This window comes from Ceratotherium simum, chromosome 4 (assembly GCF_057802395.1).
Source record: "Ceratotherium simum simum isolate JZ-2026a chromosome 4, ASM5780239v1, whole genome shotgun sequence".
NCBI lineage: Eukaryota > Metazoa > Chordata > Mammalia > Perissodactyla > Rhinocerotidae > Ceratotherium > Ceratotherium simum.
In genome coordinates this window covers 18,606,380-18,633,062 of record NC_141903.1, presented here as the reverse complement: position 1 = coordinate 18,633,062, position 26,683 = coordinate 18,606,380, and the positions used below count along the sequence as shown (strand labels likewise).

At 48.2% G+C, this 26,683-nt stretch overlaps 1 protein-coding gene across 1 annotated transcript; it reads left to right on the top strand.

Moving 5' to 3' along the window:
• The first annotated feature begins 16,502 nt into the window (after positions 1-16,502).
• FABP6 (fatty acid binding protein 6) lies at positions 16,503-24,059 on the top strand. The gene is made up of 4 exons (XM_004428571.3): positions 16,503-16,572; positions 17,926-18,101; positions 20,044-20,133; positions 24,006-24,059. Exons 1-4 carry the CDS (start codon positions 16,506-16,508, stop codon positions 24,057-24,059), a joined length of 387 nt encoding a protein of 128 aa, XP_004428628.1. The 5' UTR covers positions 16,503-16,505.
• Positions 24,060-26,683: the final 2,624 nt, after the last annotated feature.

The window sequence follows — 26,683 nt, the reverse complement described above, 5'->3', positions numbered from 1 at the left end:
CAGGGATCCCAACCGGCGAAGCCCGGGCCACGGCAGCGGAGCACACGCACTTAACCACTACACCACTGGGCCGGCCCCTCCATTTAATTTTTTTTTTTTTTAAAGATTATTATTATTTTTTAAATTATTTATTTATTTATTCCCCCAAAGCCCCAGTAGATAGTTGTATGTCACAGCTGCACATCCTTCTAGTTGCTGTATGTGGGACGCGGCCTCAGCATGGCCGGAGAAGCGGTGCGTCAGTGCGCACCCAGGATCCGAACCCGGGCCGCCAGTAGCGGAGCGCGCACACTTAACCACTAAGCCATGGGGTATTATTTCATCTGTAAATACTTCAGTATGTATCTCTAAAAGATAAGGACTCTTTAAAAAGAAAAATATAATCACAGCACCATTATCATGCCTTAACAAAATTAAGCTTTCCTTAAGAGAGGAAGTGACATTTAAGCCGAGAGCAGGCCAAGCTGAGGGAACAACAGGTGCAAAGGCCTGAGGCAGAGAGGGGCATACATATAAAAATAAAAATAAAATATAAATATAAATAAATATATATATCAATCCTTAAGGAATAAAGAGAGGCCCATGTGGCTGTGACCATACTATATGGGGCTTTATGAGCTGCAGTAAGGAGTCTGGCTTTGAACTTTATTTTCACAGCCATGAGTAGCCCCTGAACAGCTTTAATCAATGCTGAGAGATGATCTGATGGGCAGCATTGTAGGTTGAGTAGTTATTCATCTCCTTCAAGTGTTTCAACATCTGTGCTCCTGTTCAGTGACAGGGACAGAGTGTAGGCTCTGGAATCAGGCAGATGGGAATTCAAATCCCGCCTCTGCTCTTTCTTTTTTTTTTTAATTTTTTATTTTTTTCCCCAAAGCCCCAGTAGATAGTTGTACGTCATAGCTGCACATCCTTCTAGTTGCTGTATGTGGGACGCAGCCTCAGCATGGTCGGAGAGGCGGTGCGTTGGTGCGCGCCCGGGATCCAAACCTGGGCCACCAGCAGCAGAGTGCGCGCACTTAACCGCTAAGCCAAGGGGCCCGCCCGCGCCTCTGCTCTTTATAAGGGGTGTGACTGGGGGGAAGTCTCTCTCCCTCTCTGAGCATCCTTTCCCTCATCTGTAAAAAGACCCCAGAGTCCTTGCTTCAGAGCTCACTGTGGAGACTGAGTGAAACTCCACAGAGGACGCACAGTGACAGCACATGGTAGTGCCCAATCCACATCTTTTCCTCCCGGCTTCCTGCCCGCCGCCATATTTTATTTACTGGGAAATGCACTGTGAAGAGTGAAAGAGAAGCCAGGAGTTGAGGGCCTCCCCGAGGCAGGAGGCCTCACCCTGCGGGCCGCCTTGAGCCCCGGCTTCCTGCTCTCTCTGAAATCTTGTCCTGAGGTTTACAGCCCTGCGGCTGGGGCTGGGGTGCAGATGGTGGAGGGAGGGGCTATAACAGCTAAGCTTTCCCATTGGCTGTTTGAGGCCAGTGGTGCCCCAGGCAGAAAACCCCAGGATCTCAGGGAATCAAAAAAAACTGTGGAGGGTCTCCTCCTCCACTGCCAGCAGCGTGGTTTCAGTGGGGTTATGATAAGGGCTGGGCCTTCTGCCTGGCTTGGGACCCAAGGCCTCCCAGTCAAGGACGAGATCCCAGTAGTGAATAGATTGTTACCTTGGCCGAGATTTGCCTCTCAGTGTATCTACCCAGGAAGGCCACTTTCCCTAGTAGGGAAAGTCCATCAACTTTCCCTACTAGGCATGCATAAATGGAAGCCCCTAGCACAGGTGGACACTCGCACCTGTACATATGTACACATCCCCTTATGTGTAAACTGACACATGCACACTTACACGCTGCCACACACGTACACTCACACTCCTGAATACACACATGCAAACAAAAATGCTCATACTCAAATATACCCTCCCTCATGTTCAATACATACTCCTACTGCGGGAGATCATTTCCAAAGATGGCTGCCCTTGCTTCCTTTCTTCTCGGCACGTGCATGCTACTCCACCCATCGAAAGGTAAATTCTGTTTCCCTCCTCTTGAACATTTGTAGTAGAAGTAACTTCCTGAGATTTCTGAATCCTGACTTTAAGAGGACTGGTAGCTTTTGCTTCCTCCCTGCTGGAAGTCAGCTGCCATGTAAGAAACCCAACCATCCTGAGACCACCATGCTGTGAGGGAGCACGAGCTAGTCATGGAAGGAGAAAGAGGAGCCGTGGGAGGAGCATTAACATGTCACACACGTGAGGGAAGCCTTCTTAGACCTTCCAGCTCAGCCTAGCTACCAGTGAAGTGTAGCTTTGTGAGTGACCCAGATGATGCCATGTGGAGCAGATGACCACCCAGCCACATGCCGCCCAAACTCCTGACCCACAGGATCATGGGAAATGATAAAGCTTTGTTTTTTTAAGCCATTATGTTTTGGAATGATTTGTTATGCGGCAATAGGTCATTGAAACACCAGTACATATTATATACTCACTTATGTTCATATATACACAAACTCATGTGCATGTATAAATAGACATGACTATATGCACATATCTTTGTACTAGACACTATTGACCGTCTGCCCAACATCCGTTCCCAGTTGTCTTCCTTCCTGACAGAACTGTCAGACGACTCTCATTCCCCCAAGCCGCCTTGTGCTTTGAAAGGCTGATTCCATCCTCAGCTTCAGACAGGGGATCCTGATTAGTCTAAATGAAACTTGGTGGTCTCAATCCCCTTAATAGAGATTAGTTTAGCTTTGGCCATATGACCAAGTTTTAGCCAATGAGACATGGGGAGAAGTAGGCTTGGGGTAAGTAAACTTGGGGCTTCTGGAAAAACTTCCTCATTCTTAGGGAAGTCCCCCCAGAAGCAAAGATGCAATTATCTGTCAGTGGATTCTCAGTGTCTGAGTGTGAGATATGGAAATGCTGCAGCCATTTTGTGACCATCAAGATGCAGAATTAAGCTGAGTGGAGAGGTGGAAAGAACACAGGCCCTTAAAGACATTATTGACCAATGCAATCAGTCAACTTGAGAGTCTTCCCTTCCCACCTGTGGAATTCCAGTTATGTGAGATAATAACTTTATTTATTGTTTGAGGGGTTTTTGTTGGTGTGTTTATTTTTACTTCTAGTCAAAGGTATCTAACTAATAGCTCCCATCCCACATACCTGTATACAAACAGATCCAGAACCATTCACAGAAAGTCACAGCTGAGCACACGTGCACTCTGCTCCACATGTATACACAAACACATAATACTACACATGTATACACAGTGATACATGCCTATACACAGGGAAAGCATACCGCCTTTTACATACACAGATATAGGAACACATATACATATTTTCTCACACACGCACACAGTTCTTATGTACAATACCACAGACATAAATGCACCTGGGCAATGTGCATTTTTGTACAGAGAGGCACAGAGACACACATACTGGTCACACCGACATCAACATGAATTTATCCATTCCTGCCCACGTCTAAACAACCACAATAAACATACCCGCAGCTCTGAGGAACTGCTTGGCTGCAGCAGGGTGAGAAGCCACTGGCAGAGGCCAACAGCACGTCACCCGGGACTGACAGGAAGTTCTGGAGAGAGTTAGGAAAGAAGGACTTGCAGACGAGAACACAGCCCAGGAGACAGAAGATCGATTCCAGGCTGGCTTGGACGTGCACGGCAGCCCCATGGTCACGGAGGCTGAACTAAACACAGCACCTAGGAAGGCTGTGAAAAGCTTGTTTCCACACTCAAAGGGGAAAGAAAACCTTCCCCTACCCGCTCAGTACCTCCCTCCATATTGACACAAAACCTACCTTGCCCTCCAAGGAGCTCTTTTTGTTTTCCTTGTAGGCAAACAATTGATTAGACATTGCATGAAAGCAAATTTTCACCATTTACGTCACTGGGCATTCCAGGTGGAGAGAAAAGTATGTGCAAAGTCAAGGAGGTGCAGAATGGCGCAGTGAGTGTGGGGGATTCCAGTGATAATGAGTTTGCAGCAGAGAGGGAGGCTGGTGAGGTAGGCAAGGGCCACCCCAGGCCCCTGGGTTTCCCTGTAAACTCCCATGGGCCAGCCCACTCTTCCCGCCCTGGTGCCATGTGACTTTGTACCTAGGCCTTCATCTTCCCTCTGTTGGTCTTCTCACGTCAAACTCCTAAATCGAATTGATAAACAAGATGTTTTGGGAGATAAGGTAGCAATAAGCAAATTTCCTTGCTGGTTTGTATGTGAGGTTATTTGGGCTTTATTCACTAAATTCTCCTTCTTTTGTATCTTCTCATAATCCAGAGGAGTTACCAAGGATATTCTTGCTAAATCAGTTTTTATTTATTATTTGAAAATGTAAATTCATCTTTCAGAAATTTCCTGTTTCTAAGTTTAATAAAAACCAAGTTCCAAAATAGCACATATGGTACTATCCCATTTTGGATAAAATGTTTGTACGTATATGTATATGTGCATACAATAAGGTCTGGAAGGATATATGCACCAACCGTTGAACAATAGTTATAGCTGAGTGATGCAATTACAGATGATCCCTATGTTATTCAGACTTTGCTGCACTTTTCTGAATTTTATGCAAAAAGCATGTTACTTTTATCACCAGGAGAAAATTATTTCAAACGGAAAAAAAAAGATTTGATCTACCTTTTAGCCAAAAGTGTGAAGCTGGTTGTAAGAAAGTGGGAATAGGGAGAAATTTTCAGGGAGAATTGGGAAGAGGAGACACAACGTCAGCTTGTGCCTGACAGAATCTTCTAGGTGTCTTAGCCTGCTCTTACTCGGGAGGCTTGCAGCCCATCCTCTGAACCAAGGCCAGTCAAGTCAAGCAGGTAAAGAGGATCATAGAAACGGTTCCACCCTCAAGGAAAGTCGGATCTAGGTGGAGGTGTGAGTCATGGGTGCAGGAAAAGCATACCAGGCAATAAATGAGGGTGAGCTGGACAGAGAACTGACCTGGGGGTCGGGAGATCAGCTTCTGTTCCAGGTCCCGGAATCCAGTGACCTTGGGCAAGTCGCTTCACCTCTGTGAACCTCCATCTCCTTATCTGTCAAAGGGGTATAATGACAGTAATTGGCATGCTGTGATGATCAGATGAGATAACCTATCTGTGACTGCTTCGTGTGTATAGGTCACCTTTCAACCTGCAACCGTGCTTCCAACGCAAAGGAAGCCACCCTTGGGGTGGAAATTCAGACCAAAGCAGTAGGCAAGCGGAGAAGACCTTTGGATGGGTCTTAAAGATCCCACCACGCACACAGCAGCCTGCGCAGCTCTGACATTACAGAACATAAAGTCGGGGAGGCACTTGTGCCTCAGCTCAAAGACCTTCACGGCTGGTTCCCCTCTGGAGAGCAGTACACCCCCAGGAGAAAAAATAGGAGCGGCCACCTCCTGGCCTCCTCCGAATGTCCAGTCCTTTCCATGACTTAACTGCCTGCCCCACATAATTACTTTTCTCCTCCTTATGAGCTTAGAGGAATAGTAGTTTCCAATAACTAGAGACTTAATAAGGCTAAATTATAATGAGTGTCCTGTGGAATTACACACCGCATTAACACCAAATGAGTTCATTAGAAATTCATTAGGAGTGATTCGTGCGGCAGCCATGGGAATTAATCACGGTTAGCCAGCGGCAGGACAGGGGGCGAGGAATAATTGCACAGGGAGCTGGATGAAGACCTTTTGGCATCTGACTTTGGCCTGCAGCAATAGTTTTCAAGGGTCATGGGCTGCTCTGGCTGGAAGTTTGCAGGTGAGGTTGCTTGGAAGTTGTTGGAGCTACCGCTCCCTCCCCCGCACCCCTTCTTCCCTGGCTGTGGCACCAGGCAGGATTAAACCGGTAGACGTGAGGGTGGGCAATCTTCTTTTCCAGTCCCAGGGAGCTGAGGAATCATAGACAGGACTTATAGTTCTTGCTTGCCTGGCATACACTTCCCCTTCCTCTGTAAGAGCACTTTCATGATCTTTCCATGTTCCTTGAACAGCTGCTTCTCCCCCTGCTGCACATGGGTCTTCATGGGACTGTCAATCAAGACCTGCCCAACCCCAGGAGTGGACCAGTGTCCCTAGTTACGCCAATTGGACTTTCTCGCCTGGTGCCTTTTTATTAGCTAACTTTTATTAAGTATTTGCTAGTTGCCAGGCCCCTTTCGAAGTACCTTCACGTATTGAGTTATCAGATCCTCCTATGTCCCTGGGAGGCGGGTTTAATTGTTAGCCCCATTCTGCCAGCAAGGTTAAGTGACCTGTCCAAGTGCTACAGCCAGTAATTGGCCGAGCTGGGAATTTGAGTCTTGAGTGGAGGGCTGTAAGGATGGAGGATGGTTGAAGAAGATTCGCCGGACCGCAGTGCCCCATGGGGTCTGTCTCTTCCTTCATTCTTGCTCCTGGTGCTATGGGCTACCTTGAAGTCTGGTGGTTTAGCTTTTCCATCCTTTCTTTTTCTTTTTCTCTTTTTTTTTTTTGAGAAAGGTCAGCCCTGAGCTAACATCTGCCAATCCTCCTCTTTTTGCTGAGGAAGATTGGCCCTGGGCTAACATCCTTGCCCATCTTCCTCCACTTTATATGGGATGCTGCCACAGCATGGCTTGACTAGCGGTGCCCCAGCGTGCGTCCGGGATCTGAACCCCAGGCCGCTGCAGTGGAGCACGCGCACTTAACTGCTACGCCACCCGGCCGGCCCCTTTCCATCCTTTCTATGAGCTACCCCAGAGAATAAAAAACTTCTCTCTTTATTATTTAAAAAAATTTTTTTTGTGAGGAAGATCAGCCCTGTGCTAACATCCATGCTAATCCTCCTCTTTTTGCCGAGGAAGACCAGCTCTGAGCTAACATCTATTGCCAATCCTCCTCCTTTTTTTTCCCCAAAGCCCCAGTAGATAGTTGTATGTCATAGTTGCACATCCTTCTAGTTGCTGTATGTGGGACGCGGCCTCAGCATGGCCGGAGAAGCGGTGTGTCGGTGCGCACCCGGGATCTGAACCCGGGCCGCCAGTAGCAGAGCGAGTGCACTTAACCTCTAAGCCATGGGGCCAGCCCTATTTTTTTAAATTTTGCTTATCACCAAGAATCAGTGTCTGTTACCAACAAGCACCTATAAAACCCCCACTACAGGCCCGCCCTGGGTCAGCTGCTGTAGAGGTCACACAGAAACACATGGCAGACTTCCTGCCCTCCAGCTGCTTACATCTCAGACAGAAAAGCAATGGTAACAATTTAATCCAGTGCCCTCCTATGCAGGTTCTAAGTGGAAGAGAGCCCGGCCATGAGTGGGCTACATCTGGAGGAGAAAAATGCTTCACAGAGGGCATAGCACATGTCTCTGGGAAGAAGTCACTTTTAGGCATCTGTCCACTCCACGATCTCTTCATCAAAAACTGTCCCTCTCCACCCAGAGCAGTTGGCCCTGATGGCCAAGGTGGTACTTCATGACCGCATTGGTGGGGCGGCGCACCTGCCCCCATCTACGTTTAGGGAACTCCCCACTACATGCGTCCTGGTGGAAGGTGGGGTCCACCTCCCAGTGCAAAGCAGAAAAGGCCAGATACTCGTGCTCCCATCATCTGTGGCAGTGAGGTGCCTGCTCATGACTTGGGTTCCACTAATCAGACATTCCCATAAGATGTTTCCTCTGCAGCTTCCTCAAAGAAGTGGGGACAAGAGAATCCATTCTGGTGGTGGTGGGGGCCACGTCCAGTGCCCAGGGGAATGTGGCTGCAGTGCCAGTGAGCAGTGCCACCATTGATAAGAGGTGCAAACTGCCTAGTCCAGCTCTTGGTGCTACTGGCAGCAGGACCCTCAGAAAACCATTTCTGTGATGTGATTGTGGCTGTAGTTCTAGCTGCTTGTCCATTCCTGACTTTGCTTGTTTTCCAAGCTTGAAAATTCTGTGATTGAATTGATATCCTTACAATAAATTTCTTTTCTGCTCAAATCAGCTTTGATTGCTTGCAATGAAGAGCTCAGCCTCCCTGCCCACAGCTGATTGGACCAGAGGTGGACACTTGACTCGCGATATTTGACTCGCGATAGACCAATCAGATTATCCCTCCTGACTTAGCTTCTGTTGGCTGCACTGAAAGCCCTGCTGTCTGCGCGCACATGGGCAGCAGAGAAGGAGGTCTGTGGAGAATCAAGTAGATGAAGTGAGAAGCTGCATGTGGAGAGACAGACAGAGAGAGAGAGAGAGAGAGAGAGAGAGAGAGAGAGAGACTAGTACCTCTAGTTCCTCATGAAGCCCTCTGTTTCTGCCCCTTTGGGTTCCCTGAGGCACTCGTGCATCCTTAAAATATTAGGTTGAACTGTATGAAATTGTTGTTTTCATAGATCAAAAAGGTCTATCAATTGCTATCAAATATCAGCAATTACGTATGGTGAAACCTAGTAAGTTCCCCCTTTTGGCCTAAGCTGGCCCAAAAGGGTTTCTTTCTTTTTTTTGTGAGGAGATTAGCCCTGTGCTAACATCTGCCAATCCTCCTTTTTTTTTTTTTTTTTTGCTGAGGAAGACTGGCCCTGGGATAACATCCGTGCTCGTCTTCCTCCACTTTATATGGGACGCCGCCACAGCACGGCTCGCCAAGCAGTGCGTCAGTGCACGCCCGGGATCCAAACGGGCGTACCCTGGACCGCCGCAGTGGAGCGGGCGCACTTAACCGCTTGCGCCACCGAGCTGGCCCCTCAAGAGGGTTTCTTTACTTGCAACCCAAAGGGCTTTGCCTACAACAGTCAGATGTTCCATCAGCCCAAAATAGGGAGTGGAACAGGCAGAGACACAAAGCAGAAGCAGAAAACAAGAGTTTTCCCTGTCTGGCAGAGAATGTCCCCAGTGAGGAGGCTGCTGTGCAGACCAGTGGCTACAGGACTTCCCGTCTCCTCCGGCACTGTCTCTGAGGTCACTGTCCTCTGCTGGTTTATGACCCATGAACACCCAGAGGAACTGCAGCCCCACCCAACTCACCTCAGTACTATCATGTTAACACATAGTCTTGAATAATGCTTTTGTTTTTGTTTTCTCCATGTTGTGGTGTTTCCTATTCACCTGTGCACTTTTTCCTACCTACCCCAGCTGTCCAATAACAGGGGACTGGTGAATAAGCTGTGATATATCCATTCAATGGATTACTATATGGCCATTAAAGCAATGACTGGGGCTGGGGTGGGCGCTGGGGTGGTGGGAGTGATGTAGGAGACTTGGTAAGACTAGTTACCATGGAGAATGGGGCTGGGAACCACCCAGTGATGAGGGGAAGGACTACTGAGCTGTTCAAAACCCGGTTGAGGGAGGATCACGAATTTGTGGTGGTGTCGCCCCCTGTTGTGCCTTTTCTTCTGGTTGTAGGCAGCAGTCCTGGAGATGGGAGGTGGAAAGACAAAATTTTTTGGTCCAAAGATGGGACCTGGGAAGCCAAGGTGGCCAAAGAACGTTGAGGGTCCTGGCAGAGGAAGTGATGCACCCATGGGCTGGATAGGAAAGGAAGTGAGGCTAAGAGTAGGGGATGAACTGGGGGAAAGGGGACAAGCTACGGGGCTGGGAGCTTCATTCACTGGGGTGGGGACTGTTTTCTCTTCTGCTGTGTATCTCTGTTGCCTAACACAGAGCCTGATGCTTAGTAAATGTCTATTGAATGAATGAATTAATGAAGGCATGGGTTATAACTGACATTAGAGCCAGAGACTGGCATTCTGCTTTTCCTCAGAGAGCCAGCAGTATCCATCATGGTGGCAAGTACCACTTCAGGTCAGAGAGAACTGAGTTCAAATCCAAGCTTCATCAACAACAAGCTATGTGACCTTGGACAAGTCACCTAACCTTTCTGAGCCTAGACTTTCTTTTCTGTAAACAGGGATGATAACAGCTCTCTTGGAAGTCTGCTGCATGGATCAAATGAGATGCCATGTGTTGAGCACTTAGCACAGTGGCTGGCACTTTGGGGTCACTTGCTAAGCACCGCAGGAGCAATAACGGTCTCCAAGAGCCTGGTTGGTTCTGGAGGCTGCAACCAAATCAAATTGCTGCATTTGGTTAAAAGACATGAGTGCAGGATCTGAAGCTAGACTGCCTCCTCCACTTACCAACTGACTGTGACATTTCTGAGCCTCAGTTTCCCTTTTACTTAGTGGGGATGCTGTCAGGACCTACCTAGTGGACTGGTTGGGATACATGGGTGATAACTCCTGTAGAGCATTTAGCACACTGCAGGCACACAGTAGATGTTGACTTCTAGTGTTCCCCATCTGCTGAGATGGAGTGGTCCAGGGGAGGAGCAGGCTTTGTTGAGGGTAGAAGAACAGGAGTTTTGGACATGTTGAGTTTGAGATGGCATAAGACATGAAGTGGAGCTCTTAGGTAGGCAGCAGGATATAAGTCCAGAGGGAAGGGCTGAGATGGGGAAAAACATTGGGGAGTCATCAGCATATAGATGATATTTAAAACCATGGACTGGATGAGATCGCAGGCGAGTGAGTGCTCAGAGAAAAGACAAGAATGAGGACTGAACCCTGGGGCGTCTGACGCTTAGCAATGGTGGAGATGCTTGTCACTGCAAAGCTGGTGTCCGGACACAGCAGTGTGGAGGCTGCATAGCAACCTTTACCTTGTGCCCTCTTCTGTACTCTGTGCTGGGCTCTGACAAAAGTGCTTTCCAAAAATTAACTCATTTAGTATTCATAACAACCCTTTAAGGTAGACACAATTATTGTTCCCATTTTGCAGATGAGAAAACTGAGACACAGGAAGATAAATAACTTGCTCAAGGTCACACAGGCAGCAAGAGGCAGAGCTGGGATTCAAACCAGGCAGCCTGGCCTCAGAGTTTCTCTCTTTTCTAATTTCTAATTGTGGATAAACAAAGTGCTGACTGGACTTTCCAAGGGAATGCTGAATTTCTTAGCCTCTGACTCTTGAGAGCAGAACCAGGAGAATCATTATGGAATAAATTGCCCTCAGAGGTCCCATTTAGCCTTGATATTCTAGGATCAAACCCAATTAGCATTTCAGATTCTTGGTTGAGGAAAGAAGAGGAAGGGGGGTTTGATCAATCTATAACCCTGATTGATCACTTACTCCATGCAAAGCCCTGGAAGGTTCTGGGGTGGGGAGGTTAGGAGGAGGCCCAGGGCTCCTCCTCGAACAGTGGACTCGAGGACCTGCATTTCCCACCCGCTTCACTAATTACTCTCAGAATCATGGTGGCTGATTTGAGCAGGAGCCAGAGTCCAGGTGGGAAGTTGCGGTGGCCCAGGGAGAGTAGCCTTGGGGTCATCCTTTATCTCCACTGGGGTACAGTTGCTCTATGGGTTCAATTGCCCCATAAAACCTCACTGTGATATGGAGGCAGTTGGAGTTCATTTACCCCTCGTGGAAGGTTCTCAGTGAGCGTCTGAACAAATAGGTGAACCCTGGTTCAAGAGGCAAAGAGGCAGGGCGTAGGCGGGAGGAGGGCTGGAGGGTCAGATGCCCAGAGACTCCAGTGCAGGGGAGAGGAGCACAGCTGAGTCAGGCATCCGGGGCCAATGCTGTCTTTTCCCACGTCCCCACCACTCCCAGCCTGCCTTTCACACTGACCTTGCATGAGTAGCTGCTCAGGAGAAAACCGTTCTAATCATGCAGAAGGAAGTCAATGGGAAAGGGAGGAAGTGGGGGGCTGGAGAGACCCTCTGGTCCATCCTGCCAGCTCTTGCCCACATCCCCCAGCCTGGAACTTCTCAGGTAACTGTGCATCACAACCACTGGGAACTCGTCAAATGCAGATTCCAGGGTCCCCCCAGACCTCCCAAATCAGACCTTCTGGGGGCCAGGGCCCAGGGATTTCCATTTTTCACAAGCCCTCCCCTCCTGGCCCCAAGGCACGCACCCTCAGCAGTGTATGCTGAAGACCACACTTTGAAGAACTCAGCCTCACAGCCTACTCCAGACAGAGCTGAACAAATAAAATGAAGTCCACAGTATCCCAGTGCCTACCAGGTACACATCCATGAGGAACTATAAGATGCAGCCTCCCCCCTTGAAGGGATTACAATCTAATTGGGAGATAAAAGACACACTTTGTGAAGAGTTAAATGAAGGCTACAATAGATAGTAATTCAAAACCATAGGCAGGTAGGCTGGACAAATCGCCAATGAGTGGGAAGAACAGCATTGTTCAATGAGCACCTACAAAACACTAGATCCTGTGCTAAGTACTGAATCTATATATTCTCATTTAATCTCATAAAAGTTCTGGAAGAAAGGTATTTTTATCCCCACTAAATAATGAGTAAATAAAGGCTTTGGCTTATTTGTCAGTTCCTCTCAGATCAGCCTTCCCTGACCCTTAGGAGGTGGTCAGGTTGATGGCTCTGTTTTCCCACAATATCCCAGTGTTACAGCCTTTATCTCATTTATCACACTGTGTTGTAATTTGCTGTTATTGGGCTGGGTCTCCCACAGGACTTGAGGACAGATACTTGGTAGTTCCAGACTCTAGCACACAGTAGGTGCTCAGGTAACATTTGTTGAATGAATGAAGGTTGTGTGTCTGAAGTCTCAGAGCTAATATGTGAAGACTAATACGTGCGACTCTAAAGCCCAGCTTTCCCTCTGAGCCATTACAAGCGGATGGTACACACTAGGGGGATTTCTGTAAGGGGCAATCTATAAGTTGGAGTAATCAGAGAAGGCTTCCTGGAGGAGGTGGAGTTGGAAGGACAATTTGAATTTGGAAAGACAGATGAAACGTGAGCAGTCATTCCAGGCAGCCCAAGCATGAAGGTGGGATTCTACAAAGTGCATGCTTCCTCCAAGACTAGAGACCCCAGGGGATTTCAGGAGACTACACCCCACCCCTAAGCCTTTCTAGCTTACCCACCCATTATCACCTTATATCTAACTTACATCCCAATTACTGCTGTTAAATTATTTTCCCCCAAGTTTTACAGGGAGATGGCAAATGCTCTATTGTTTTCCCATGCCTGGACCAGGGTGACATAATGTGTTCTATTAGTGGACTTCTCCATTGGAAAAGTCCCTTTTAATAACAAATGGGATAGTTTTCAGTTTTCATGAAGACATAGATCCATTAATGTCTATGATATATGGCTAAGTGGAAAAAAAAAGCAAGACAAAATAGCATCTTTAGATTTCATTTTTGTTAAAAGAACAGAAGAAAAAAAGGATAAGCACAAACACGATTGTGCACATGTGGAAAAGTCTAGAAGGTTATACGCCGAATTTAGTAGCAGTTGGCCCTGGAAAATGAACTGTAGTGAGATGTGGGGCTTTCATTTCTACTTTAGCGGTGTTGAGCTTCTGTCTTTTTAAACATTAATTTTACAATTGAAAAACAAGACCCTACAGTGTGATTATAGTTAGCTTTCAGTTTATTTGTGCTTTGTTCCTCCCAAATTTTCTACTATGAATATCCATTACTTTTAAAATTAAAAGCCCTTTCCTCCATAAATGTTGTTAAAAAGAAAAGAAATCGATTCTCAAGATGGCACAATTTGTGCAGCTGGGGGGCAGGAGGTTTGGGGAAAGTTCTGAAAGTATTCTAAACTCTGAGTCCCAAGAAATTTGGCACCCAGGCAAGCTAGGTGTAAACCAGTTCAGTCCCAACTTGGCAAAACATGTTCAGAGCTGTAGAATGTTCCAGATCCCCACACTCTGTTATCCCATCCTGGGGCTTCAGCTCAAGGAAATACTTAAAAAAAAAAAAAATCCTCTACATCTACTGAAGCTCACCATGGTCTTGCATTTAAGGGGGTCAGCAGGGATCCCTTAAAAGTCCAACGGCAAACATCATGCAGCCATGTCTAACAATAAACATGGCAGCGTTATAGAAATATAGGACTGTGTTTAAAAACTAATGCTAAGGGCCGGCCCCGTGGCTTAGCGGTTAAGTGCGCACGCTCTGCTGCTGGCGGTCCGGGTTCGGATCCCGGGCATGTACCGACGCACTGCTTCTCTGGCCATGCTGAGGCCGCGTCCCACATACAGCAACTAGAAGGATGTGCAGCTATGACATACAACTATCTACTGGGGCTTTGGGGGAAAAAAATAAAAAAATAAAATCTTTAAAAAAAAAAAAAAACTAATGCTAAGTAAAGAAAAATCAAACGGGATATTGCATTTACACTGTGATTATGGCTATTATGTATCTGTTATAATTAGAGTCAGTGAGAAAGAAAGGATGAGACAGAACGAGGGAGAGAAGGGCTAAGAGGGAGGAAGAGAATAGAAAAAAATATAAACAGTTACAGGGTTAGGTAATGGCATGATGGAGGATTTTTGGAAATGTCCTTAAACGATGTTTTGTTTTGTTTTGTTTTTATAATTTTATTTATTTATTTATTTTTTCCCCCAAAGTCCCAGTAGATAGTTGTATGTCATAGCTGCACATCCTTCTAGTTGCTGTATGTGGGACGCGGCCTCAGCATGGCCGGAGAAGCGGTGTGTCGGTGCGCGCCCGGGATCCGAACCCGGACCGCCGGCAGCGGAGTGCGCACACTTAACCGCTAAGCCACGGGGCCAGCCCTTAAACGATGTTGAAAGTTGTTTTGGTAGTAAACATGAACTGTACACAGGGGCTCTGTGACTTTGGCAAGTTACTTTTCTGAAACTTGGTTTCCTCCTTGGCAAAATGGGGACAATAATGGTACCTACTTCCTACAGTTGTTTTAAAGATTAAATGAGAGAACCCATGTAAAACTCTCAGCATCATGCCCAATGCACAACAAACACTCAATAAATGTCAGCTATTATTGTCATTGTTATTTCATCATTTTATCAATGAGGGGAAATTCTCATATGCTCTCTGTGGGAGTGTAAACTGCTAAAGCCTTTTGGAAAGGCAGTAGAGTAACAGATATAAACATTTTGGATACAAAAACCTTTTGTTCCAGGAATTTCATGTCTAGGAATTCATCCTTAGCAAATAATCCTATTAAATAATCTGACATGTACACCAAGAGATGTAAATGAGCATGTTTATCTCACAGTTGTTTATAATAGAAAAAGATTGGAAACAACCTAAAGATCCAGCAATAGTTATGTAAATCATGAAACATACATATAATAGAATGCTCTGGAGCTACTGAAAAGGATATGATACACCTTTACGCAATGATATAGACACATACCTATATCATTACATAAAAAAGAGGGTACAGAAAAATATAATCTCATTTATATAAGAAAGTATATGTACACATTTAAAAGTTCAGAAGGATAGATATCAAACTGTTATCAAGCATCCTCTCTGCCGGGACTGTCATTGCTCTGAATTATTTGAAATATTAATATATATAATTTATCATCAGAAAATCCACAATGGTGTGTGTGTGTGTGTGTGTGTTTATCGTTTTCTAAAAAATAAGACCCCTGGCTGGGGTAAGGAGTTCCCAGATTAGAGACCGAAGACTGGCAAAACAGGACAAAGTTGGTTTCATCAGTTCAGACACCACTCAGTCCCGAGTCTGGGGGTCAGCACCTGTGGTCAATTCTGCTTTGGATAGAAATGATGGGGATTCTTGGAGAGCTGACTCTGGAAAAGGAGACAGACTTGCAAAATTTTCCTTAATTAATAATAATAAGAAGGAGAGCCTTCATAGGGTGCTTCATGCTTTGCATCATCTGTTTGATCCAGAGAGCAGTCCCAGGAGACAGGCAGGGCAGGAGTCAACACAGAGGAGATGGAGTCTCCGAGTGCAGAGTGGTGCCAGAAGACAGCACAGGGGCAGGAAGTCAAGGCTCTGAACTCCTAGTCCTCCCAGTTGTGAAGCTTCTCCTAGCCTGTGTGTGGGGCACAGCGGGTCTTCAAGGCACCCTGGCCCCTCCTCCTCTAAGTGGGCTCCCTGGGCCCATGGGCTGCTGCTCTACTCTGCTCGTATTATCTGCACCCTTCTTGTGTTATTCTCCTTAAAGTGCTCTTTGCTGCAGCCAAACTCATTGTTTCCTTTCATTGTGGCCTTTCCACCTTCATCACCCTGTTCTCTCATCTTAGAATGTTGTCTCCCTACTGTCACAGCCTCCTCCAACGTTACTGTTCTTTTAAACATCCAAATCCTACTGTTCCTTCCGGACCTGCATCAAATGGACTTGGCTAGAAGCTTTTTTGGGAACGATGAGTGTCTCGCTCAGTGTTTCCTCAGTGCCAGTAGGTGCTTGATGAACGAGGGGCTGAGTGAGTAAATGAGGGATGAGGAGAGCATGGAGGCAGGCATGGGCAGAGGCAGGTGACACCTCAAACCTTGCCCAGGTGCTGGCCCTGGGAGTGCAATGGGATCACAGCCAGCGCTGCCCCAGGTTAATAACCTCAGGGCTCAGCCTCCAGGTCCTGCCCACATCATAAAACAGCAAGCGCCTCTTCAGGGGTGGGAGAGGGAAGTGGGGTGACTTAAGGGCTGAGCTCAGCATCTGGGAGCGTTTATAAGCCAAGGCACCAGACGCCTCCGCACCACGAACCTTCTCCCTCACTCGCGCGCTCTCTGGCCTCCAGCTCTCCCAGCAGCATGGCCTTCACCGGCAAGTATGAGATCGAGAGTGAGAAGAATTATGACCAGTTCATGACGCGCATCGGTGAGTGACCTCCTGAAGACCCCTTCCCCGGCTGCTCTCTCCCAGCCAGCTCTGGGCCAGGAACCCAAATCCCTGGATTTCATTTATTCACTCATTCACTCCTTCATTTGTTGAGCAACTATTTTGTTCCAGGCTCTGGGGCTAATAAGAACCATATGACTCTTTGACTTTAATGCACTCAGAGAATATTAGTTTCTCCACTTTCTGATGGAAAACTTGAGGCCCAGAGAAGTCGAGTTACTAGTCCAAGGTAACACAGCTAGTAATTGGTGAAGTGGAGACACGACTGGTTTATTCATTCAAACATTTATCGAACACCTGCTATATGCAAGGGCCAACCCAATATCATTGATGGGGCATCTCAGCATGACTTGTAAATCAGTGGCAGAGGTCATTAGAACCCAGGACCCTATGATGAGATGATGAATGGTGTCACCACATCCTGCCGGGGGAGAGGTGACCAAGGGGTTAGCATAGAGACCAGGTTTGACAAGCCAGTCATTCACTCAGTCATTCAACAAACAAGGGCCTCTTACTGTGCTAAGCACTGTGGGCAGAGATCAAAGATCCCACTCCCCTCACTGCTCAGACTTGCAACACTGGTTGTGAGGAGCCAATGAGACAGTAGACTCGACAATCCTGCAGAAATCTTGGTGCGCTAAGTCTGAGGCAGTGCAATTGTCAAGGTTCAGAGGACAGCGCCAGGGGACCTGTGCCCTCCTCCTGGTGGCCAGGGAGGCCCTGAGAGCAGGGCCCATGTGCTCTGGATCCTTGGGGAGTCAAGAGCCCTTTGGGGTCAACTATTGTGAGTGGCCCTGAAGGAACAGTGGCTTGGCTTCACCTGCAGCAGTCTAGTGTGGAACTGGAAGTGAGCCAGGCTCGTTCTAGAGCCCGTTCTGCCATAAACCCCCACTGAGATGTTGGGAGGCCCCTTTCCCGCTCTGGGTCTTCGTTTCCTAATCTGTGAAATAAGAGCGTTAGGAGACTGTCTTGATGGTCCCATACATTCTAGAACTTTGTGAGCTTGGCAAATTTCTGTTATATTTATGTTATAGTACTATCAGAAGAGCAGCTGTTATTTCTTGTCACTTATATGCCAGGAGCTTTACAAGACACAATCACTTTAATCCTTGCAACAGCCCTGTGACATGGGCCTTATCATCCCCGTTTTGTGGATGAAAACATCGAGGCTCAGAGAGGTCGTGACTTGCCCACGCCACATGGGTCGTGGTAGAACTGGGGTCTGTGCTCTTCATCACCATGCTCGCCTGCCACAGGGGAGGAAAGCTCTTTCCCAAAGCCACAGGGTATAAGCAGCTCTGACATGGCTGCTCTGCTCGTCCCCGGGCCCAGGGCTCCCCACCGAGACTACTGAAAAGGGCAGAAACTTGAAGACCATCTCGGAGGTGCAGCAGGATGGGCAGACCTTCACCTGGTCCCAGCACTACCCCGGGGGCCCCTCCATCACCAACAAGTTCACCATCGGCAAGGAGTCTGAGATGGAGACCATGGGGGGCAAGAAGTTCAAGGTGAGAGCCGCTGGCCACCCCTCCCTCCTTCCCCAGGTTTCCGGCACTTCCCCTGGGGCTGCTCCCCAAGCAGAGGCTTCTTTCTCCAGCCTGGCCTCCAGCAGTAGGAGCTTGAGTTACTTAGCAATTTAACCGCTCCCGGTTTTTAAGGCTATTGTCAATAAGGGACACTATAATGACAGCAAAAATTGTTAACATTTGCTGAGCACTTAATCTATCCTAGACACTTGGTGAATACTTCACACACATTCATGCAGTTAATCCTACGAGGTCACTACAATTACTATCCCATTTTATAGATGGGGGAGTTGAGCCAAGCCATTGGAGTAGGTTGCCCGGTCACACAGCAGGGGCCGGCCTTCACACCCAGGCAGTCTGGCTTTAGAGAGCATAACCACTTTTTTATGCTGCCTCTCAGTACAGCCTAGAGATTGATAACCCCAGAATCAGACCCATCTGTGTTTGAAGCTGCAATCTTGGGTAGAAAGGAAGTAAAAGGTGGCTGTTTGCCCCCATCCTATCCGGACTGGTCCCTCAGGTCTTCCACCCATTCTGGGTCCCCTCTAGCCCCCAACCATGACCATGAGCACTTTGCTCCTCAGGCTGCCAAGGTGGAGAATAAGCAGTCATAATGTTCATATTCTGCCACTTGGGTATTTAAAAATGTTAACAATCTCTCATGGAGTGTTTCTGGATCAGCACATATTGATTTGCCTTATTCTTTTTAATGGCTGCAGTGTCCTATAGGATAGAAATGCTATCCTTTATTTACTTATTTATTTTTGGTGAGGAAGATTCGCCCTAAGCCAACATCTGTGCCAGTCTTCCTCCATTTTGTATGTGGGTCTCCACCACAGCATGGCCTCCGACGAGTGGTGTAGGTCTGCGCCGGGGAACCGAACCCAGGCCACTGAAGCAGAGTGCGCCAAACTTAACCACTAGGCCACGGGGCCAGCCCCCTATCATCTATTTAACACTCCTTCACTGGTAGATATTTAGGTCATTTATCGGTGGATCATCTAGGTTGGATACTGAGGTTGTTCACTCTTACAAACAATGCTGCAATTGATGTCATTGCATGACATCAATGTCATCCTGATAATGATGATCATAACTGACTCTGTAGTTAACAAGGAGCACTCAGCACGAGCCAGGCCCTGTTCTAAGCACTTTACATATGTCACGTTAAATCATTTCCTCCTCACAATCACTTTATGAAGTAGGTATAGTTACTACTCCCATTTTATTTATTTATTTATTTGCTGAGGAAGATTCGCCCTGAGCTAATATCTGTGCCAATCTTCTTCCTCTTCCTCTATTTTGTATGTGGGTTGCTGCTACAGCGTGGCTGATGAGTGGTGTAGGTCCATGTCCCAGATCCAAACCCATGAACCCGGGCCGCCGAAGCGGAGCGCACTGAACTTAACCACTATGCCATGGGGCCGGCCCACCACCCGCATTTTATTTAATTAATTTATTAATTTATTTTTTGTGAGGAGATCAGCCCTGTGCTAACATCCGCCAATCCTCCCCTTTTGCTGAGGAAGACTGGCCCTGGGCTAACATCTGCGCCCATCTTCCTCCACTTTATATGGGACGCCGCCACAGCGTGGCTTGCTAAGTGGTGTGTCGGCGCGCGCCCGGGATCCGAATCGGCGAACCCCGGGCCACCGCACTGGAGTGTGCACACTTAACCGCTTGCACCACCGGGCCGGCCCACACACCACCCGCATTTTAGAGACGAGGAAACTGAGCACGGCGAGGTTGAGTGACTTGTGCAGGTTATCTCTATCTTTGGATATAGTATGTGATCGTATATCGTATAAGGCCAAGTAATTCCCAGAAGAGGATTGCTGGGGCTGCGGCAGGCTCTTCCCCCCTAGTGGCTGGCCTGTGTTTGGGGGCCTCAGCCAACCCAGGCTCCGTCATGCTTCTCTTCCAGGCCACTGTGCAGATGGAGGGTGGGAAGCTGGTGGTGGTCACCCCCAACTATCACTATTCCTCGGAGATTGTGGATGACAAGCTGGTGGAGGTGAGTGTCCTGCTGGTTCCTGGGACAGTGGGTCAGAACAGTCTTCCAGCCCCAGCCATGGTCCCTGAGAGGCGGGCCTCTGGGCAGCCGGCTTTGTGAGCCCCTCCTTTTGCGCCAGACTCTGTGCCGAGCATGGGGAACACATTGTCTCATTGGATCTTCGCAATAACCCTGTTAGGGATTTTTATCCCCATTTTATAGGTGAGGAGACTGAGGCACAGGAAGGCTCATTGATTAGCCTGAGGGCACATAGCTTTTATGACCGAGCTGGGATTTGACGCTAGGCCATCTGATTCTGGTGCCCATACTCAGTCACCTCAGGGGCACAAGCCGGGAAGCCCATGGGACGCTTCCCAGAGTGTAAATGGAGGGGGAGTCCGGGTGGCCCCTGCAAGGGCAGCCACCACTCCCTTCCACTTCCACAAGGGACTTCAGACTCTCCCTGCTAAATCTTCCGATTTTTCAAGAGAAGCTGGAAATTTGCACCTCTGTGTGAAATCTCCAGCCTGTTAAATGTTGGTAACTAATTAAACATGTTTTTTTGTTTTGTTTTGTTTTATTTATTTATTTATTTATTTATTCTTTAATTGATGTTTTAATAGTTTATAACATTGTGAAATTTTGGGTTGTACATTTTTGTTTGTCCATCACCATATACATGTCTCCCTTCACCCCTTGTGCCCACCCCCCACCCCCATTGCCCCTGGTACCCACAATACAGTTTTCTCTGTCCATGTGTTGGTTTACATTCCACATATGAGTGAGATCATACAGTGTTTGTCTTTCTCTTTCTGGCTTACTTCACTTCACTTAATACCCTCCAGGCCCATCCATGTTGTTGCAAATGGGACGATTTTGTCTTTTTTTATGCCTGAGTAGTATTCCATGGTATATATACACCACATCTTCTTGATCCAATCATCAGTCGAGGGATAACTTAGGTTGCTTCCACGTCTTGGCTATAGTGAATAATGCTGCAATGAACACAGCGGTGCATAAGCCTCTTTGGATTGTTGATTTCAGGTTCGTTGGATAGATTCCCAGTAGTGGGATAGCTGGATCATAGGGTATTTCTATTTTTAATTCTTTGAGGAATCTCCATACTGTTTTCCATAGAGGCTGCACCAGTTTGCATTCCAACCAGCTGTGTATGAGGTTAAACATTTTTTAAAATGCTAGCAGGGCCAACACACACATCTGGGGACTGACCCCTTCCATGCTCTGTAAACTCAGGTTGAAGGTGCTGCCCCAGGAGGCCCTTCATCTCACTTCCCCTTGGGGCTCCAGAATTTTCCCCGGTGAAAGAAATGGACAGGAAGCTCAAGGAAAAGGAAGGCATTTCCTCACTTCATTCCCACTTTTTGAGCCTGTGTCCTGGGCCAGAGCCCCCTGGGGTCCAGTCTACCCTCCCCACAGCTCTGCAGAAGGGAAATGATGAGGGAGGCAGGGTTTGCCACCTCCTCATCTCCTCCTTCTCTCTTTCTGTCTCTCTACCCATCTCTCTCTCGTTTCCTTGTTTTCCTCATCTTAAGCCCAGTCTAGAGGAAAGGAGCATGTGGCCCAAGAGGCTCAGCACACTCCTATTATTCCCATCTTACAGAGAAGTCAGAGAGGCTCAGAGACAGGAGGCAACTTGCCCAAGGTCACACAGCTAGTTTGTGGTGGAAGCAGAGCCCATCAGCTGACTTCTAGACTAGGCCCTCTGCCTGCTCTTCCCAGGCCAGTGGGTCTTCTTTCCTTCCTTCATTTTAATTAAAAAAATAAAAATAAAAATAAATAGATAAACAATGTTTTAAAAATATATATATAAAGGACAAAAGTGACTATACATTTTTTCCTGATGGAAATTGACCTTTTGGAGGTTCTTTTTTGTGTGTGTGTGAGGAAGATCAGCCCTGAGCTAACATCTGATGCCAATCCTCCTCTTTTTGCTGAGGAAGATTGGCCCTGGGCTAACATCCGTGCCCATCTTCCTCCACTTTATGTGGGATGCTGCCACAGCATGGCTTGCCAAGCGGTGCATTGGTGCGTGCCCGGGATCTGAACCTGCGAACTCCGGGCCGCCGCAGTGGAGTGCGAGAACTTAACCGCTGCGTGACCGGGCCGGCCCCATCTTGGAGGTTCTTTTTTTTGTGTGAGGAAGATCAGCCCTGAGCTAACATCCATGGCAATCCTTCCTCTTTTTGCTGAGGAAGACTGGCCCTGGGCTAACATCTGTGCCTATCTTCCTCCCCTTTATATGGGACACCGCCACAGCATGGCCTGACAAGTTGTGCCTCGCTGGGCGCCCGGGATCCGAACCTGGGCTGCCAGCAGCAGAGCGCACACACTTAACCACTACGCCACGGGCCTGGCCCCCTTGGAGGTTCTGATGAAAGTTTTGGACACGTTTATAGATGAAATGTCAGCAGTGGGTTCTGACTCCCAGAGGCGAGGCTCCCCAGCCTGTGAGGTGTGCAGGGAGGACAGAGGCAGGAGAACCGAAGAAGATTTGTGCCCTACAAGAGAACTGATCTTCTCAAACAGAACAAACCTGTTTCTCGATTCCTAGAGGCTCCTGACCAGGGAGCCTGTGTGGTGTGAGCAGTGCCCAGAGTTCAGGGTTGTCACACACATACATGTACACATGCACACAAACATGTACACACACACATGCATGCGTGCACAAGGGCACAGGCGTGCACACAAACAAATGCACATGCACCAGAGAGAAGCCGTCTCGGTTGCAAACCTCCCATCTCTAGTGGCTCAGAATCATCCCGGACACTTCCCTCCTTCTCCGCCAACAGGGAGCGCATTTTGTGGGCATCCCTCCTCCTGCCTCCAGCCCACCACCAACGCCCCCTGCCGTGTCTCATCACCTCTCCTCTAGACTGAGCCCCAGCCTCCTCCCTTCTTTCAGCGTCCCCCCACCTCTCAATCTTCCATTCATCCCATATGCAAATCACACATCACTTCACACTGCTGCCTTTTGACAAAACTGCTTCCATGAAACTCCCTTTGCCACCCACTCCCTTCCCGTGAGAATGCTGCTTTCCTCTGCTGGGTATCAGGATCAACTGATGATGTGTTCACATCTCATGACAGTGTGTCTCGATAGCCTTGAGCCCAGGGCACGGCACACAGTGGGCCTTCACTGAATAGCATCCTCTTCCCTGCCTCTCCCACAAAACTTTTTTTTTTTAAAGATTTTATTTATTCAGTTTTTTTCCCCCCAAAGCCCCAGTAGATAGTTGTACGTCATAGGTTCACATCCTTCTAGTTGCTGTACGTGGGACTCGGCCTCGCGTTGGACGGAGAAGTGGTGCCTCGGGGCGCTCCCGGGATCCGAACCCGGGCCGCCAGCATCAGAGCGCGCGCACTTAACCGCTAAGCCACAGGGCCGGCCCTCCCACAAAACTTTATACTTCCAGAGGGCAGAGACCATCTTCCCATCACCAAACACAGGTGCTCCATAAACGCTGTACAATGCAGTGGTTGACTGTGGCCCCTCAACCTTAGAGGGGGTCACTTGACTTTTCAAACTTTCGTTTTCTCATCTGTACAATGGGTACAACCCTGCAGTGTGGCTGGGAGAGTTAAACGGGATAATTCAAGGGAAGTGCCTGGCTTAGGTGAACTGAAATGAACAGACAGCTGGACGGTTATCATGGGAAGAGCCACGTCACCCCAAATATCTGCTTAGCACTTTCACCACGTTGAGTCTGCACAGTGACTCGTGTAATAAATTGGGAAACTGAGGCTCAGAGAAGTGGTGCAGCTGACTCGCTTCTCCTAGGGGCTGGGACGGGAGGCCAGTCTTCCTCCAGCGGTGCCCATGGTCACCCTGGGGCCCCTGCACTGACTCCCTGTGTCCTGGCTGCTTCTTTCAGCTCTCCACCGTCGAAGGCGTGACCTATGAGCGCGTGAGCAAGAGGCTGGCCTGAGCAAGCAGCTGGGGCCCCCAGGTGGCTACAGAGCCACCAATAAAGCTGGAATGAGAACAGACGTTCTGCTCGCTCCAGAACCTCTTCGTCTTTGCTTTCATTTTCTGGTGTCTTGGGGCAGTTTCTGGCTGGGTGGGGGTGGGAAACCCCCAAGGATGGCTCCACGGGACAAACCCTGGCCCTGAGGTCCCCGTGGGATCTTCCTCATGGCAGAGGAAGACTTGAACGTGGACTGAATACTCCTGATTTCCCCGCAGAAGCCAAAGGCGGTGCTTACAAAGCATGGTGGCATGCTTCTGCGGACCCCTTGGCCCACCCTGCCACCCACCACTCTGTGGGTAGAAACAATCCTTCCAAGAGACAAATGTCACCTAGGAGGGGTGACACATTGACTCTTGGATGGGCCAACAGGACAAACGTACCAGAACTCGTGGGTGCGGGTGGGGGTGGCACTTCCAGCTGTGCAGACGCTGGGATGGACGCACCGGGGCTTCGCCAGGGCAGGTGTTTCAGCACGGCCGTGGCTCTGCCGTTAATTTGCTGTGCAGTCATTCCTTTGGGCCTCAGTTTACCCACTGGTATAAAGGGGGGCCAGGAGGTCTAATGAGGGACTGGGGAGAATGAGTCTATGAGATGGCAGAGGGGCAATGGGAGTGACAGGAGGGATAGGAAGGGACTGGGATGTCATGGTTTGGAAAGGGGGTTTGGGAGAAACTTCGAGAGCCTGCGGTGGGCTGTGAAAGGTGGTCAGAAGGGTTGCTCTGATCCCTTGGTGGGTGCCAGGAGCCCTGAGTCAGAAAGGCTCTAAGGGAGGTGGCACTTGGATTTAGCTGATGTCTCTGCCTGATTGCTGCATCTGCCCAGGGCATGGAAGATGGGGATGGAAGACGGTGGCCTGCTGGCCCCTTGGCTGCATAACCTCTAACCCAGAGGCCTGAACCGGCCTTTTTTCATTCTCTCTCCTTGGGAGTGTTCCACATCTGGGCACCACCTTGACTTCTTTTGACCCTATCCTTTTCTGCATGACTTATTTTTAAATTCACTTATTTTTACTACAGTGCAAACTTTACATCACTTCTATACATGGAAAGCTAAGATCCTTTGCCATAAATAGATGAAAACTATCTTAAAAATCAAAGCTGGAGCCAGCCCTGATGGTCTAGTGGTTAAGGTTCGGCTCTTGCACTGCTTTGGAGGCCTGGGTTCGTTTCCCGGTTGCGGAATCACACCACTCGTGTGTCAGTTGCCATGCTGTGGCGGTGGCTCACATTCAACTAGAAGGACTTACAACTAGGATATACAACCACGCACTGGGTCTTTGGGGAGAAGAAAAAAAAAAAAGAGGAAGATGGGCAACAGATGTTAGCTCACGGCGAGTCCTTCCCTGCAAAAAAAAAAAAAAAAAAGAATACACGTGGTTTAAAAAAAAAAAAAATCGGGGCCGGCCCAGTGGCGCAAGCAGTTAAGTGCGCGCGCTCCACTGTGGCGGCCCGGGGTTCGCTGGTTCGGATCCCGGGCGCGCACCGACGCACTGCTGGCAAGCCATGCTGTGGCGGCGTCCCATATAAAGTGGAGGAAGATGGGCACAGATGTTAGCCCAGGGCCGTCTTCCTCAGCAAAAAAAGAGGAGGATTGGCGGATGTTAGCACAGGGCTGATCTCCTCACAAAAAAAAATAAAAATAAAAATAAAAAAAAAAAATAAAAAAAAAAATCAAAGCTGAATGACGTTCACTTCTACCTAGATTCTGCTGCCTGCACAAAGCCCTGAGCCTGAGGCCCCCGCTTTGTGAAAAGGTGAGTGAGATGTAAAAGACACAGTCGCATCAGAAGGGAAACTTCCTCCTTGACTAATAACAATTCCTGCAAGACTGCCAAAAAGAGAAGTACTCACTATAAGAGTTGAATGATCTAAATTACCTTGAATATACAAGTCCCGCAGGTGGGACATAAGAAATAAGGTTGACCCAACCCCTCGCATGGGGTCTGGCACACAGCAGGCGCTTAATAAGTGCTACCTGACCTAAGGTCCTTCCAGCCCATGTAATCTACGGGCCTTCACTCTCGGGGCCAGCCTTGGCCAGGACAGACGGCAGGGCCCAGCTCACTGGCAGCTCAGGCCCTGCCTCGTCCACATCCTGCCCGGAAACTTGTTTATCTTTCCAAGAACAGCACTCAGCCTCCCGCAACCTCCCACCAAGCCAGGACCCCGTGAATTCCCTCATTTTGCCAAGACTTATTGCTAATTAAGTGAACTAGGTAAGCATTAAATTAAACTAACAGTGTTGCTGTTTCCCCTCCAGACTGAATAATTACTCGTAATGAGCTTGGATAATAAGTCTCTAAATAACAGAGAGTTACCCATAATTAGGCTGAAAATTGAGAGAGAAACAGAGAGAGAGAGGAGAATAGGAGAGGAGAGAAAGAGAGAAATTCGTACTTTGGTAACTGATTTAAGGACAAATTCAAATTATCAGTGGGAAGAAATTCTTAAGCCAGTGTTGTAATAGATTCACAGATTCATGAACTAACAGGACCTCAGAGCTCAGCAGTTTAAACTCTGTATTTCAGATATGGAAACTGAAGCTCAGAGAGGGGAAGAAATTCATCCCAGGTCACACAGCAG